Source organism: Centrocercus urophasianus, unplaced genomic scaffold (assembly GCF_019232065.1).
Source record: "Centrocercus urophasianus isolate 14NV4802_14NV808 unplaced genomic scaffold, USGS_Curo_1.0 seq_13, whole genome shotgun sequence".
Lineage (NCBI taxonomy): Eukaryota > Metazoa > Chordata > Aves > Galliformes > Phasianidae > Centrocercus > Centrocercus urophasianus.
The window spans coordinates 8,001,082-8,018,971 of NW_024884475.1; the positions used below are offsets into that span (position 1 = coordinate 8,001,082).

The 17,890-nt window shown below is 44.6% G+C and overlaps 1 protein-coding gene across 1 annotated transcript; it reads right to left on the bottom strand.

Moving 5' to 3' along the window:
• Window positions 1-9,920: 9,920 nt before the first annotated feature.
• On the bottom strand, window positions 9,921-17,609 carry TNIP2 (TNFAIP3 interacting protein 2). Its single transcript, XM_042812578.1, is given in 7 exon segments — window positions 9,921-10,844; window positions 10,846-10,941; window positions 11,412-11,543; window positions 11,896-12,177; window positions 12,706-12,795; window positions 14,533-14,838; window positions 17,109-17,609. Coding segments are annotated over 7 exon segments (1,494 nt in total). The 5' UTR covers window positions 17,574-17,609; the 3' UTR covers window positions 9,921-10,721.
• Window positions 17,610-17,890: the final 281 nt, after the last annotated feature.

A 17,890-nucleotide genomic window follows, 5' to 3' on the forward strand; every position in this document is an offset into this window, starting at 1 on the left:
ACTGTGAAGCCAGAAAATAAAGGATAACAGCTTTTAAAAAATGCAGCAAGGACAGAGATTTATAGTGAAAACATAGTGGTGGGGCTTTTACCTTGCTGTAGTTTGGGGACCCAAATTATTGGATAGGTATCTGCTTTCAACCTCATAGGGTTTCAAGGCTCTCTCTTTGGACCAGTCTGTTAGCTGGATTTTCTAAGTCTGTGCATTGAGGAATTTTTTTAGTGAAAAAAAAAAAAAAAAAAAAAAAAAAAGTGGAGGGTTTATTTTTCTCTTCACTGTCTACCCCTGCCAGCAATGGGCAGTGTCATGATCCTTACAAGCACTTGAATTAGTGTTTGTCTTGGAAACTATGCCAAAGAAGCCATTTTTCTGATTGTTAAGCACCAGTTCCTTTCGTAACTGTGTAATTTTGGGGTTCTGTTTCAGCTGAGATTTTAGGCATCTCCTCTGTATGTCCATAGTATGTCTATTTATTTGTAGATCTTGAATGTTGTGTGTGGCAGTTGAATAAACAAATCTCAGGATGAGGTCTGAGTAAAGGAGAGAAAATAGATCTGTTATTTATTGTTTTTAAAGCATAACAATTCACTGAAATCAGCAGGTGCTTCGTTTTATTTTTTGTGCTTTGTTGTTTGGATGGTTTTGCTTGAACGCGATCCAGACAAATGAGGATGATCAAAACCAAGCTGGCTGCAGCCCTTGGTGACCTGCTGTAGGTGAGCCTGCTTTTGCATGGGGTTGGACTTAAACCATCTGCAGAGCTTCCTTCCAACCTTCCTTCCTTCCGCCCAACTATTCGGTGGTTTTTGCAAACTTGGCATGGATTCTGAGTCATAAATTTGATTTTTAAAAAATTATTCACATTCAGGCCTGCTGTCTTCATTCAGAAGTTCCAGTAATTTTACTTCTGTATTTCACTTTGATGCTGGCTCCATGCCACTGACCTTTTGTGAAGTTCAATTCTTATCACTCTCTTTGCATGCAGCAGATTTTTCCAATATTAATTTAAGGAATGCCTGAAAACTGTTACACTGCTTATTTCCTTAAAAAAAAAATCTTTTTTTCAGTCACCCTAACTTTTCACACCAGTGAACTTTTGTAACCTTTTGGTGTGTTTATATTACCCTCTTTTATATTTGACTTCTCACTTGCAAAGGGCTGGAGTGGAAATCCTAGGTTCCAGACATGAGAACAAGTTGCCATCTTCTGAACCCACACTCTGTGGCTCTTGCTTCACAGAGATTCTGGCTTTCCAGCAGCTACTGAACCTGAACTGCTTATGCTGACAGCTGAGCTTGTTAACTGCCTCAGCTCTAAGCCTCTTGTATAGCTAGCTCAGACTCTTCATGCTTAAGTAATAGCAGTGTTAATTGGAGTAGTTGCAGCTGTACAAGCAACAGTGGAACTACAGGTTGTGCTGGCATGATGCACTGAAAAGCTGTTACAGGTTGCTCTCTGAACTCTTCAGTGGTTGAACTTTTGCTTTCCGAAGCAACACCTATTTGGAAATACAGGTTAATGAGATGTTGATATCCTGATCACAGCCTGATCAAGGCAAACAAGGAATGGAATGGTGTTGGCCATGCTGGAGGTGTTCTTGTTCTGTATCTGGGGTTTTCAGAGGTTCTCAGTGCTGCTCTGCACAGAACGATCATTGCAGTGATTCAAGTACATAACCCCAAACATTGGCATGGCCTTAAACAGTAGTGGTGCATCAGGCTTTAGAAATAGCCTCTTCAAACTGGGCACATGGAATCTGCAACTGCCTGAAGGTGCAGGTGGATGTGACTACTTGCTGGCAGTCACAAAAGCCGGCTGGGACGGCTTCGGTGCAGTCACGTTTCACAGCTTGCTTGTTCAGTGTCTGCTGCACGGAGGAAAAACATAGCTTGCTTGAGACCTGTGGGAAGAGGAGCCTCAGCAGAGCCTGTAGCTTCACTCTGTGAAGTGGCTACACAGGTGGCACGAAACTCCAGTTTTTTGCATGCTCAGTCAAGGACTTTCTCAGTCAAATCATAGGGGTGCTTCACTGAAAATGCATCGAAGTAGTTGCAGTATTTGCACAAAGCTTGTTCTGACTTCTGTTAGCACACTCTATAAGAACTGCTGGATGCTTTTGTGTTTTGCCATGAAGCTCAGTGCTCAAACAAATCACAGTCGTGTTTTCCTTGAAAGCTACACAGTACAGGAGGAAAGTGGAATTGGACTTTTCAAGTCTTGTCAAATCTTAATCACTTAATATGAAGCCTTATAGCAGTATTAACATATTATAGCTTGAAGACCAACTGCTCCAAGATGCGGAAGAATCACTCTAAGCACGCATACCTAGCTTCTTATTTATGGGGATCCTTTTCTCTAGGTACTGGGGGTATTATGTACCCATTTCATTAGGGAAGAAACTTCCCTATTAGAAGTTATCTATTCTGAGTATTTGTTTTAAAACTATCGCAGCAAAATAGAAATACTTGCAAATACTCTCAGTGCAAGTGAATCTTTGCAGGGATTCACTCCAAAGCTGACTGCAAGGAGGAGAAAAAAGCAGCGCTCAGCCTGTGAGAACTGGTTTTACTGCTTAAGTATTTCTCAATCTTATTGCTGCAGCGTGTGCAAGAACTGATATTAGTGCATGCAAGAGTATAGCAGAGGCAGAAGGGAGTGTGTCCCCACGCTGTTTTGCAACACTGCACTTTTGAAGTTCCTCGGCTGTGCTAAGAGGATGTGGTTATTCAGTTTTGCTGCTGTTTCAGGAAGGATGGAGCTCCAGTAAACTTTCCCTGAAAAGTCACCTGGAAACCACAGAGATAAAACTACCTGAGAAGGGAGATGCCACCAGTGGGAGATGGGAACATAGGGCTAGATGAGCACAAATCCTGAGTTCAGGAGAATGATGAGACCAATGAAGTGCACCCTGCATGGGAGCACTGCACAGCACATGCTATTTCTGCCCTGAATGGTTATTCTTAGGGGCTGAATCCTTTGACATTCTGTGGGAGGGGATGCATCACTGCAAAGGGTATGTAAGTGCAACACAACAAAGCCTCAGAAGAGTTCATAAAATCAGTTGCCACTCATTCTTGGGGTGGTGGTGGCTGTGCTAATCAATTTTTTCCACTGCATGCTGTGCCTTCCCAGGAGCTGCCACTGTGCAGCAAGTTTAGGGGATTCCACATCTGGTTATCAAAGGATAGATCTTGTGTGGGAGGGGGAAGCCTGCCTGCACCCCACACTGGCTCCTCATGTCAGCCACAGAGATTCATCTAAAAAGATGACAGTGTACAGAGCTGCCTTTAAAGCACTGTGCTGCGGTCCCACTGCCTTGTCTCAGTGTCACCTGCTTGTTTTGCTGTCTCTTTCAAGCAAGCTTCACCATATTCTCCTCTGACTGGCTCCACTCTATGGCGGGCAGTGAGTGCAAAGCAGGGTGTTGCAGAGCCTCTCTGCAGAGATGAATTCCTGCCTTGCGCGTAGTAGTTTTCAGGTGTCAGAGGATGCCTATTATTCCCAGCACAATACCTGGAACAGTTTTGGAATCTCTCTTTCAGTGATAGAAGACTGGCAGTGAGAAGATGGAAGACTAAAGACTAAATTTCCTTTTTGTCTTTGCACAAGCACCAGACTTGTGCACCTGCATCCCTCTTGCCTGATTTCAAGCCATTGCATTCCTCTCTCCCTCCTCTGTGCTGCCGTGTTGCTTTCGTTTTCATCCCATCACCTGCTCTTCAGAGGGCTGTTTTTCATTTCTGAAGCTAGGCCTCATCTCAGTCACAGGTGCTGTGTGCTGCAGCTTCCTGTCTGGGACACTGACTGGTGCTGCTCTTCTGGGTTGTGCTTGCTCTCGCAGGAGGCCAGAACTCATCTTAGCAGGGTTTCTACACGCTCTGGACTCTTGTACCTCTTTCCCCCACAAAGTGCTCACCCAGCTAAGAGCATCCTGAGCAAATGAATGCTGGTAACTTGAGGGTTATTGTTCTAAGAGCATTTAAGAGCACTAGAGTAGGTCACTGAGTTTTTGTTTTTTTGTTTTTAAATTGAATTCTGTAATTGTAGTCAATGAGGACTCTGCAGCTGATAAATGAAAGTTTTAACAGCATTTACACCTTGATATAGGCATACTTTGTACATATTCCTGTTTCTTATGATGTTCCTGCAGCAAAGCACTGTCTTCCCGCACATCCCAGTCTCCTTGTTGGGGTCAGGGGACATGGGACACATCCCTCACCCAAAGAATCATCCTAGCCATTCACAGTGGGCAGCTGTTTGATTCAGAGATCCAGGTACAGGCTGTGCCTCCCAGGTTAGGGTTTGCCCACCCAATAGCAGGGGATGTGTGTCCCTGGAGCTGTTTCCAGGAAGGAGACCTTCCCCGCTGCCATGCCCAGGTGAGCTGGGAACATGGGGAAAGGTTGAAAACACATCCTTAGTTCCCACCACACGTGTAGCAGATGCTGTTTAGGTGCATTGTTTACTTGCAGGGAAAGTATGTGCTTTAGGGGTAATGCTATGTTGTAAGTAAGGCTCTGGCTGGGTGGACTCTAGCACCTGTGCTGCTGTCATCTTTTGGCTCTGGGACTGTCCCACTGTGACATGAAGGTTAGAGGTGGTCTTGTGCAACTGAAAGCTGTTAAGGATGGGGACTGCTCTGGCTCTTGTTTTCTAGGCACCAGTTCTCCTCAGGGGCTTGCTGCATGTCTCTAGCAGAGCAGATGGGAGTCAACACTCAAATAACAGTTACTAAAATGTGTGCAGTTTGTGCATCTACAGGTGACATGCTGGTGGGTTCAACACTATACCAGCGTAGGGCTCAGATTAGGGCTGCTCTTGGTAGAGGGAAGGGAGGCCCCATATCAGTGCAGCCAGGACCGAAGATCCCCATCCCTCTCTGGGGGTGTCTGGTTGTCACCTGCAAGTCATTGCAGAGGGAGGAACTTAGGAAAGCTCTGTCCTTGCCACTCGGTGGGGCACGACCAGGCCTTGAAGGAGGTGGAGTGGGTACACCATGCTGAGTGCTGTTAAACTAGATCTGCACTTGTGGTCTTATGCCCTGCCTAGTTTCCCTGTCTCTTGGTAGATGATGTTCAGTTGTCCATGGGCATGCCTGTGTGGATGCCTGATCTTCTTTCAGAAGTGATGGTGGAGGTGAGGGCTGTGGGTGGCTCCTTTCTTCACTTGTTCCCCTTTCTTATGTGCTTCAGTGCCTTGCTCCAAGGAGATGTGGAGCAGGTGAGAGGGGCTCAGCTGTGTCCGGATGGAGGTGGAGGCCCTGCCCTATAGCATGGCCTCGCTTTGTGAGCATCACCTTGCCTCTCTGGGCTGGGGACCCAGGTGGCTGGTGCAGGTGGCTGTTGTGGGGTGAGTTGCAGCTGGCTCTGACTGGGGAGGGCTGCGGGGGCACAGCTGGAGCCAGGCACAAGCTGATCCCTCAACCACAAGGAGACTTGGTGGGGCCGATGCAGGGTTCACCTCACAACACGTGTGTTCCACCTGTGAAAGCTGCCTATGATATGTGCGTATAGCCAAGGTAGTAAGGTGCTCTTGGAGGAGGGAGGGAGATGCCTTTTGTGTCATTAAGGATTTAGCAAAGAGATTGGATGCGTTGGTGTGGCACTGACGGGATGGGTGACAGCATGAGCAGTCAGCGCTGTCCTGCTCGCTGCCCGGCCTGGTCCCTGGATTGATGCTAGGAACTGGCCTGGGGAGCAAGTGCCTTTAAGCTTATCATGTTTCTATGTTCTAACTCTATGTTTTTGTTTGTTTATTTTTTAATGCCTTCTAGAAATAAGCTTTCTCGTAACTCCCCACTGGTCCAGTGCTTTCTGTGCTGTGGTAATACCACAAGCTGTGGGAGGTCAGCAACCATTATAGACACTGGACAACTAGCACATGTCATGAAAGGTTCTTTCACCAATGGCTTCTCACCCATAAATGTAAAATGAGGAGGTAAAAGTGGATGTAAGAATGAGAAAAGGAGAGACCACACTGAATGGCAGCAGGAGCAGAGATACACCAATACCTCTGCACAAATGCACAGATTGCTCAGAGCCATTTTTGAACCTTGATGCCTTGAACATCCACTGGCTTCAGAAACTCTCCTGACTTTCCTGGAGCTCTGACACCCACAGGCAGCATGTGCCTAGAAAGCTACAGTGAGTGAGTTTGGCTGGGCACTGCCCTTAGCCGGGGATGTGAGGTGCAGATGAGAAGAAGAGCACACAGCAGCAGTGAGAGCTGCTTAACCTCATATCTCTCTGCTTTGCTGCTTTGACCTAATAATGTGTAGGTATTTCTCATGCTTTAGATTTTTAGCTGAAACTCACAGGCTGATTGCTACTGGAACATGCTACTAAGAAATTTTACTACAACACACTTTGAATTCACATTGACTTTATAGAAAAAGAATTTGAGACTTCTCTTTTTTAGAATCAGCAGCACTGCCGTTCTGAGTACGATGGTGTGGCACGCTGTTTGGAATTTCCCTTGCTTTCTATATATATACATGCAGCAAAGCCACAGGAAATAGAAGTTAAAAAAAAAAAAACCAAAAAACAGCCATAGAACATAGGTATCTTCTTGAACAAGTTTTATTCTTGTCATTGGTTTTATCGTTAGTGAGCACTTAATCTTGGGCCATCACTTAAGGCTTGTTTTAAAAGATCTGATGCCCTGTAAATCATTTGAGGGTGAAACGCATTGCCTTAAAGTTGCTGAAAAATGAGAGGATTTTTAGGCTCTTGGTTCTGTAGTTCTGCACTTTATGATACGTACTGCAACTTTATTGTTGATCTTCTCTCTCTCGGGGCTTTTGGGGTGAGGACTCACTGAGTTTTCTCCCAGTCGTCTCTGCTGTGATTCACTCTCGCCTACAGTTGCTGCCACAATAATGTGCTAGGGCCTATTTCTGCATGGCAACCTGCACAGTCTGGCATTGTAAGTAAATAGCATTTACTTTGAAATCCCATCCTAAATATGGTATCATTAAATCCAGCAGCCACGAAGACTAACTTGCCAGAACTCAGACTGAATCTGTGGTCTGAAAACATTGTTAGTGAGAGAGCTGCTCAGGAGCCCTGAGCCAATCCTAGCTCTGAACTCATGCTGCGCTGGAGAGCAAAACTTGAGGAGGGTGATTCTAAAGAGGGAGCAATTCTAGGAGAAGGGATTGAGTTGGTCATGAAGGTAGTTGGACAAAAAACACCCAGGCATCTCTGTGTGATAGTGCATTCTTACAAGGCCTAGAGGGGACAGTTACGTGTCTCCTTCCAGACTCCCACAGGGGTACAGGTACATCTGCCTGCCTTTTAGCACTGTTCTGCCTCTCGAGTGAGGGTACTGCTCATCAGTGCCGAGACACTGACAGAAATCAGAATGGGCCTGATAATGGGGTTTGGTTACGTTGGATGCCTTTGGCAACTGATGCAGTAAATAAGGAACTGAGTCCCATATGGTTATGCAGACTTTCTGCATGGTTTCAAGAGTCTATGCAATTTTACAAATGTGTTTTCAGTGAACATATGTTGTACAAATGGCTAATGAAAGTTCATAAAGTTTATGCTGTTCAAATTGCTTTCATTTTACACAGTTCCTTTCTTACTCATGCACTGTCATTGCTTTCTTTTGGAAAAGAAGCTGCATTGCTTTCACCATTTGATACACACTACATGGACAGCAGTCCATGTGGCAGAGAAAAAAACTGCATGAGGCCAAAGGAGCGTTCCTTAAAGTAAAGGGTTCAAAAATAGTGTGAATTCATGGCTGCTTTTACTTCAACACTGGGGCAGTGGAGCTGACAGTTCTTATACATTCCAGCCTACAGTTTGAAGAAGCTGCACTGTAAATGTAGGTGTTGGAATTGCTTGGGAAGTACTGATGTGTATGCTGTGCTTGCTGAGGAGAGGGCAAAGCACTGGGTGGCAGCTTTTTTCGGACAGATAGTGTATGCCTTATAGTCTGAATCAAACAGTTGCAGAAGATGCTGGTAGTTTAGTTTTACAGCATCTAATTGGTTTCTTGGTTAGCACAAAGACAGAGAAATAGGTAAGGTTCTTCTTACTAGAGTTGGGGGAAAATGGGAAGTAGTAAAATAGCCCCAAAGCTGAGGTATTTTTATGCTGGAAAGTAGCAGGACTTTTCATGCTGGTATTCAAATTTCAGTTTTTTATCGTGTAGCTTTAGGTTGTAAGAGACTTGCTGTAACCTATGCTTGATCTGTAACTTCATCAGTCTGTATTTGCTGCACCTCTTTGTAGGTATATCCAGTTTCCCAGCAGTCATTTCACCTGAATCCTCCTTTTCCAGGATTTGCATTCCAATCTCTGCGTTGACAGGGAGGGAACTACTTTACAGGACTTGAAGCAATATCAAGGATATCTTCTGTTGATTCCTGTGTACTGCAGCTTCCTGTTTCTAATTCTTCCATCCATATCTAATAGTTGCAGTTCGATCTGTCCAAGTATACCCAGAGGGCAGCATTAATGTACTTTAAAACCATAAACAAGGTTTGTCTAATGAGACACTAGGCAAAAGAAATAAACTAACCATTGAGAGATTAGCTTATGCCACAGGAAGTTTAATCATATTTTTCTCAGCATGTATTTTGTGTGCTGCATCTGATCTCTAAGACCTTAAAAGGCAATGTTTAAAATGGTCACCTTACAGAAAAAAAAAAAGAAAAATCTCTGCACATTTATGTATGCTGTGATGGGAAAACCAAACTAGCAATTGCAGGCTTACAATTAGATAAAGAGTAGATCAGTAATAAAAACACTGCACCTGCACACTGCATGTCCATGTGTCTGTTTCTGTCTGTTTTCTTAATTGCAGTTAGGCAATATTGGCAGAAATCATCATCTCCCTTTGGGCTGTAAAAGAATGGTGAAAAAGCAGATTTAAGATATGCTTAGAGAAGATAGTTCTGTCTTTAACTGTGCATCCCAGAATTTCTGGCATGTCTTGCTCAAGGATTGGCTCCAGGCCATAAGACTACTGCTGTCCCAAGGAAGGGAAATTTCTTTCCCTCTCATCTTAAGAGAGCAGCTTTCCCTCTGTGTAGTTCTAGTTGCTCCAGCTGTTCTGTAACCATCCAGATGTTAATCATACAGACAGAACTGCTGTGGTGCTTCATTATGCAAGTTGGGGAAAAAGGAATGTACTGTTTCCTCTCATGCTTTGTGAACCTGGACCACAGCAAAGAACACTTTGTTCACTTACGTTGAAACTACTTGGAAACGGAGAGGAAAACTGATGAAAACTTGCTGCGTGGAAAAATAAATTGGTGACTGGACTTAACTCCTAGCAAGTTGCTGTTCAGCAGGAGAAACTTCTTCTGTTTGGGAGACCAAGAGATGGTTGATGCTGTAGGAAATCCTAGCAATTACTGGAAGTAAGAGGGGGGAGAAAAAAAAATACAAATAGAGACTGAGCAAATGCACGGTCCTCTTCAAGTGCTCTACTGAAAAGGAAGCAAGGCAGAAGATGGGTGGTGTTAAAGTAAGGTGGGTGGATTTCTTTAGTGTATTTGTCTGCACACCATCCAGCTCTGACCTATTAAGAAATACTGGGAGCTATGGCTGAGAAAAACCCTCCAGTCCCCGTGTGTAGACATTGTTATGTCTAATCTTTCTTCTCAAAACAACTTCCTCATACAGCTGAGAGACTCCAGTGCAGACATGAAAAAATTTAAGCTAGCAATGGCATAGCCACAAAGGTTGTGCAGCAGGGTAGGGCATTAAATGTGTTCCCATGCATCTGAAATGTCATTTGTCCTCTGAAATGAGTTATTTTCAACATATTTGAATATAGTTTGAGACGCTGGTTATCGCTGCAGGAACAGAATAACTCATACCTGAAACCATGACATTTAGTTAGCCACCAAGTAACAGACTCTTTTACACTTTAATACCCTAAAAGATAGTTTTGACTACTAATACAGTAAAGCGACTGCACAATCACTTTTATTATAAAAATACTTAAGTGAAATTGGAATACAGTCAATAATTACACAAATACTTTTGCAAACATGTAAATTATTTATGGCACAGAAAAAAAAATAAATATCCCTGTACATTGTTTCTGTGCAAAAAAAGACAGGCTAGCGTTAGTCAATAACCAGCCCTCGAATTTTTTCTTTACTTCTCCAGATTTTAGTTGAACACAAGGATTTTCAGGTAGGATGTTTGAAAGTTCAGCTTCAATTTCCAAGAAAATACTTTCACTTTAAATCCAGATAAAGTACAAGAAGATTTTTCTTATCTTATGCCAAACTCCTCCATTCTTCAGCATGTGCTGTTTGGAAGAGAATGATGTTTTCAAGCTCAGTGACTTTTTCCACAAGCCTTCAGACTGTTGTGAACAATTAGACTCAAGAGTCAAACTGGAGTCGAAAGCCAGCTACCACTACATTTTGTTTTCTTTAGTTTGTAGTAGAAGTTGCATTACGCTTGTGTTGCTCGCAGCTGTTAAATTCTTCACAAGAACATTTTGCTTTTTCTCTAAGTCTTCCATACAGTCCACAAGAAGGTGAAGTCAAATAAGAGGTAGATCCTGTTCATCCTCCTAGTTCCTAGCAGCTGTCCATCTGAATTACTCTGGTTAGGACTATAGGAGATGGGCCAAGTTTTACTGTCTGTAGAGTAGTGATTGATTTACGTGCCTCACATCACATCGTCATTGGCAACATTCCGTAACGTGCTTGAGAAACTCATCACTGAGTTCATCACTGAAAAATCTCATACAATGAGGACACCTAAGTTCACCCTGTGCCCTGCCCTCTGATCCTGAGTTTCCATTGTCAGCAGGTGGGGAAGGCTGTTCAGACTGTGAGCCTGTTCTTCTTGCACCTGGTTGGCCTGGGCTGCTGCCTCGTAGGTGTTCAACTTTTGTCTGTACATGCATATGATTCTGGTTACCAGTGTGAACTCTGAAACGACTACTTGTGTCTCTGGAGTCCTAGAAAGAGAAAGAAGAGCTCTTGAAGAAAAAAAAAAAGTAGAAGTATATCTCCAAAATAATGTTACCACCTTAATCTGAAACACTGTGTATGTCTTTACCTGAAGATTTGGAAATAGAAGAGGTGACATTTTAAAAGTTTTATTAAGAAAAAGTCAAGCAGGCTTGTAGAAAACAGGACAGAGCTAGCATGATACTTTAAAGACACCGCTGTTACAAAAGTCAGTTTTCCCTGTCTTATAACAATTTACAGTTACTGCGGTCAATGAAAAGAGGGAAAATGGGCTGGAAAGTGTATGTAGTAGGATGCATTTTTACTACAAAACAAAACTACAAAGCAATGGTTTGTGATAGCTGCACTGAACTGACATGGTTTTAGAAGTACTAGGATTTTTTTTAAAATGTTTTCTTAAAAGTACATTGTAGATGAGATGCTCTTATTTGAAAAAACTGTTGTATTGCTTGTTTACCTTCTTGCCTTCTTGCCTTCTTGCTAGCTGGTGTTGCAGACATGAAACTTCTAGCTGAAGTTCTTGTATTTTACTCTGTGCTCGTTCCCTGTCTGATCTCTCTGATGTGAAATCATCTTTATAAACTAGGACCTGAAAAAGAATTATGTTCATATTTTAGTAAGAGTATAGCAGGCGAGAGTAAGTAGTTGAAGCTGAGATTCTTTCTTTGCAAGCACTTATTACGAAATCTCAGTGTGTTCTTTTCTATCATATCTTTGCTTTATAGGCAGTTTTTCTTTTTTACATCTTAGATTTTTGTAATATGTTGTAAAAAATAAAAATAATATTTTAATGGCAACAGAACTGCATGTAATTCTTTAAGTAGGGTTTCTTTCTCCAAGCGTTAAGTAGCCAAATGAGGCAAGACAAATGGCAAAAGATTTGAGGTCTGCATATAGAAAGAAGGAATTCCCAAATCTAGAGGAAAAAAACATCTAAGAACCTGTTGCTCCAGCATTTGTATGCGCTCGCTATCTCCTTCTCTAGCCTTCTTCACATCTTCTAATTCTCTCCTGGATTTTTTGCACTCGTTCATTTTTTCTTCCAGCAGCTTGTTTAGCCGGAGTATCTCCTTTTGCATCAGCTCAGAACTGGTTTGTGCTGAAGGTGTGCTGTGCTGCTGCTCCAGCTGTGACTTCAGCTCTTTCAGCTGCAAGTGGAGTCGCTTCACATACTCATCTCTACTAGCGTCGTACTTCTGCCATTTTGCATTTAAGTCTTCCACCTGAAAGACCACCCAGTAGCATCACAACACGAAGGTGCAAACTTCCAAGCTTTCACAGATTGTCTACATGGGCAGGACCTAATTTCTCTACATATGTAGTATATAATATGCTGACTCAACCACTGTGCATCAATGAGGCATTCCATGGGAGAGTGGAAGGTCATTATGCTATAAGCTGAGTCTTCCATCTGCCAACTCATAGAGACAGCATTAAATCGTATGGAATGGGAAGGGTTGGTGGTCACCCTTGGACCAGTGCCATTCTTCTGGAGTGAAATATTGATGCAGGGAAGGAACAAGAAAGCCATTTCCTTCTGCAGTGTATTTTTAACAACAAAAATAGATTTGAGATAACATAATAAGCTGTTCTTGGCCAAGAGAACAAAGACTGCCACACTGAGAGGAGTAAAACTATCTGGGAATTGCATTAAACTGGCCTATAAGTTTGGAATGGGAAGGGCCTAGTTAATCCAAATACTGTAATTCAAAATAATGCAATTTTTATTTTGTACAAAATAAAGTACTCACATGAGCTACTTTTTGCTTTAACATTCTATTTTCATCTTGTAGTTTGCAGATAAGAGCTTGAAGTGAAGTTTCATTGTCTAATACCTGTAACTTTCAGATAAAGAAAGTGTTATTTAGCTATGCTGTGAAACTGGAGGTAATTTCTTTTATAAGTACTTGCTATCAGTAACACAAACACATGCATACTAAGAGGATAGCTTACAGCTTTTCATCTTAATAAGCACAATGTGATCAGTTTTGTTACTACCTTGGTACTGCTTTTAAATATGTCCGTGTGGTCTCATAAAATCATGTCGCACTCCAGGCCTCCCAAAGCAACAAGGCCAATAACACACAGCTCCCGTGCCAAAGGGCCTCAGTGCTGCCAACAGCACCTGGCAGTTTACATGAAGGTATTGGAAACGATGTATTTGAAGTGGGGAAATGCATGAAAGGGCACATACACGTCTTCATCTTGCTCTGCTACTACTGTCAATTTTGGCTACTACAAGAAAGTAAGCAGCTTTTTAATAGAAATTTCTAAGTTGACTGAAAGGATACCACTTTTTTTTTATATACAGTTGTGACATCTGCTTTAAAAAAAGCCCCAGTGTATGTGAGTAATATACAACACTTTTGTACAAAATTCCCTAGAATCAGCTAGTACTTGCCTCTGAAATTTCTCTTCAACAGGGAAGTCCCCGCTGGACAAGGTTAGCTAGTTATTACATACATCAAAGTCTATCAAGTTTCCTGCCTATCAATTATACCAAGTATAAGAATACTGGAAGTTTCAAGTGCCTTGTACAGTCCTTTCTTCTCACACCAACCCCACCTCTGTCTGTTTCTCAGAGGTCATTTTAACGTGATTGAGTTTCCTTTAGAAGTGCTCCTTGTGTGTTCAACAGAGTGCAAGTGACCTACGTGTGCGAGTACCACAAAAGCATTGGTCCACGATCATCTGAGACACAGCCTTACCACCACAACACAAAACCACGCGACAGAACGACGCCATGCAGTGCTATAGCATCATACTCGTCCCTTCTGATTTTACCCACTTATGGTATTTTCATGAATTACTTCATCACTGCAACCCGCCATGATTTCTGGAAGAGTGGAACAACACTCTTTACCCTATGCTGCAAAGCTTCAACTAAGGTGACGATGCTGTAAAGCCACAACACTGTGTGACAAAATCCAGGTGTTTGCACCTCCCCCACCAGGGACATTTCTGCCCCTTTTCTATCATGAAGCACTTTGTCTAAACACGCCTGCTGGAGAGAAGTGTCGTCTTAGAGTGGGAGGGCAGAGGGGAACCCCAGAGCAAAAATAGGTAAGACATTTTGACCTGCTCTTTCCTAACCAACTTTCTGTAGCTCTGTGCTACTCATGCAAAGCCACGTGCCGTAGAGTTGTTAATAGAAATGCTACTTTAAAAAAATTACTCCTTATTTTGTGACTTAGATGCTTCTAGCAGTCATCACATATCACCTTCAAAAACACAGCACCATCTAGTGATGCACACGTTTTTCAGTCTCAGGAAGGTATCTGCCTGCTGTGCATGCAGGCAAGAATTGCCATCAGGGAGCTGCTGAGGTTGGAAATGCCCTCTTCACATCATCTCAAAAAAAAGTCAGGGACAGCCAGAAGCCAAGTGACTGACAACTGCTTCAACCCTCAGCTTACGGCAATCAGTTCTTTAGAGATTGCCATTATAGTCTTTTCACCACGCAAAATTATCTGGAGGCATGTTTCTCACTGCTCCCTAATTACTGGTTATAATACAGTAGTTAGTTATACCTCAGAAGCTAGCAGTACAGGTACAAAACACAGCAGCTGTAAAAATACCTGATTAGATCTTTCAGTGGCAATCTGGTCGTCCAAATTCCCCTTCTCTTTTCTTTGCTTCTCTTCTAAACATTTTGCCAGATGTTGGCACATTTCTGCTGTGGATGCTAATTTGCGTTGAAGTTGGTGAGTTTCATCAGTGAGTGACCGGCACAGAACATCGCTGGTGGCCTGAGCCTTCTCTCGCTCTGCCAAGCTCTTCTGAAGTCGTAAGATTTCTCTCTCCTTTTCATATGGAGGCTGATTTATCATCTTCTCTATCTCTGTGTTTTTCTCCTCTAGCTGCTGATTCAACTTCTGCACTTCCTAAACATAAGGGAGGAGGAAGTTATTTAAAGTGAAGTGAACACACAAGCCAAAGCATAAGATAGAATTTTAGATTGCAGTAGTTCCATACTGCTTCTATACTCCCTGCAAAGTACTTAAAAGGTAAAAATAAATCCATTTCTATATAAACACTCAACCTTAGAACTGACAGGTCAGTCAGTCAGAATCAGGAACTGCCCAGGCAGCTCTCCAAGCACTTCCTGGTCAGCACAATGAAGAACACAGAAATGTGCAAAAATGTGCCAAGAGTTTATGAAACCCGCTTGCAGCAGCTACAAACCAAAAGATGAAACTTACAAGAAGCATGCAGTTTGAAAGCAGTAACTGTGGTGACTGAGAAATGCTTACTAGTCCTGCATTCTAAGTGACCAGACTGCTAGTGGAGATTTCCCCCTCTCCCCTGCCCCCCCCAAAAAATTGGACCTAGTAAGTCATCTTGACAAAAACCAAGCATCCTTATTGCCTGGAACAGGGATAAAGGCAAATCAGAGCAGCAGCTTTCCCACCTAGCAAAGGACAAGTGGTAAGGACAAACAAACAGAAAGGTAAATCCTTGTGGCAGCAATAACTGTTGGCAACAGCCGACTCCAACATAGCTGACTCCTGGCATATTCTTATAAAATAAACATGTATCTCATTGCTGCGCTTTCTTGTTGAATCAAGACTATGGGTCATCCACATTGCAGCAAGTTAGCATTAATCTAGGTAGGTTCTCTGAGAAGGAAGAAGGCAGCTTACAGACAGTACGATGGCACTCAGATAGCACGCATCTGTAGTACACCAGTCCTGACTTTGCCAAAAGCAGCCTGTGCCCGTCACCCTCCAAAAGCAAAGCATGCCAGTGGGTGCCAGACCGCTGCAGAGCTGGCACTGCCCTGGGTGCCAGCACAGACACTGAGCAAGCAGTCAAGCTTGACTCCCCCAGTACCTCAGGACCAATGAGGTGCCGCCACCACACGGGCCAATGACTTCAGAACATGTCTTTTTTGTTATTATTTTTAGTGGCGTTGATTTCAGCATTTTGGATTAGAAATAAAACACTTATATCTAAAAGAATTTTCAGTCTAACTTACAGAAATAGCACTCATTACTAACATTTATATTCTTTCACATCGTGCTGAATTTCCCCTTTGCTACAGATTAAAGACATTCAGCATCAGACTTCAGAACATATTTGGATCCCACCAGTCTTCAAGTGCCACTAAGATCATTTCTTACTATGAATTTCCAGACCTGAACACATTTACATGCATTTTAGGTGAGCATCATATGTGGAAAACGTTTTGTATAAACATTAGGTCAAGAGAGGGCTTATGACAAAAACATTTGTTTCAATTTTAAGTACTGCTTCTTAGTTTGGAAATTCCTCCTTTATACAGCTTCATACAGAAAGAAACGCTTAGAAATTCTTCAAGCATTCTTAGGCTGAGCATGGGAAAGTCTCAGTGACAGCCCCAGAAATAGTGCCTGGGGGCGGGAGGGGGCACAGCTCCGTGCTGCAGCAGACAAGAGATCCTATCTCCCCAGTCTGCCTCATCACTATGCAGAGTGCAAATCTGATACTGAAGTGCTCTCATTGTCAGTACAACACCAGCCATTGCTGTCACAAAAATAATGGAGAAAGCGGTGTTACCCATCGTTTGTACTTCATTTGTGCCAACTCTTTCTGCTCATCTGGTGCAAGGAGTTCATACAACCTTTAGGCTTGGAAGGGAACATTAAAGGCCAACTGGTCCAACTGCCTGCGATGCACAGACACACACAGCTCCATCAGCTGCTCAGAGCACGCCGTGGCTTTGTGCAGGGAGGGCACATCCAGCACAGCCGGGCAACCTGTTCCAGTGCCTCAGCACCACTACTGTAAAAAAAACTTTTTGCCTTGCATCTCTTCTAAATCTCCCTTCTTTTAGCTTGAAACCACTTCCCCTTGTCCTATCCCAACAGATCCTGCTGAAGAATCTGTCCCCTTCCACCTTGTACCCCCTGAAGGCCCGCTCTCAGGTCTCCCCGGAGCCTTCTCTTGTCCAGGCCGAGCAGCCCCAGTTCTCTCAGCCCGTCCTCGAGTTAAGCAACGCAGAATTTCCACGTTTCAACTACTTCTGTTCTGCCCGCAAGAACAGTTACGCGAAGGCTCGCAGCGCCTCGCTGTGTCTGCAGCACATCCTCACGCAGCACGATCCCGCCGGCACCGCCCGCCAGCCCCGAGCCCCCGCGCCGTTTCCTCCTCGCCCCGCGCAGCCTCTCCTCACCTGGCTCAGCGCCTCCACTCTGAGCGCCGAGAGCCGCTCGCTGTCCCGCAGTCGCTCCCGGGCCTGCCCCAGCTGCTCCAGCAGGCTCTCCACCAGCGAGCGGGCGGGCTCGGCCCCCGCCTCGCCAACCCCCGCCTGCTGCTGCTGCTGCTGCCGAGCCAGGCTGCTCCGCAGCTCCCGCACCGTGGCTTCCTTGGCGGCGAGCTGCAGCTGGAGGTGCTTCAGCTGCTGGGCGGACTCGTGGTACAGCGTGCAGAGCGCGTTGTAGCGGGGCACTTTGCTCTTCAGGCTCCTGTTCTCCCGGTGCAGCTTTTCCAGCGTTTCCTCCACCTGCCTGAAGCGAGCCACCAACGGGTCGGCGCTGCCGGCCTCGCTCACCGAGCACATGACGGGGGACGGGCTCCGCTCGCGCCGCCGCCCCTCCTCTCCGTCCTCCGGGGCGAGCGGTAACCCGGCCAGCTGCATGCAAACCACGGACAGAGCCGAGGCGACCGCCGACGCTTCGCTCTTCCGCCTTCCTCGATGCAGGAGGAGCCGCCCGCCTTTAAGGCCTCGAGTCCCGCCCAGCCGAGGCTTACGGAGCGGGGAAGCCCGCGGCGGGGCGGGCGGCGCTCCGGGCAGCGCTCCGCAGGGGCTGGAGCGGGAGGCGGGCGCGGAGCGGGGGAATTCCGCGGCACGGGGAGCCGCGTTGGGACGGGCTGGGAGCCGGGGGTGAAGAGGAGGAGGAGGAGGACAAGGACAAGGAGGAGGAGGAGGAGGAGGAGGAGGAGGAGAAGGAGGGG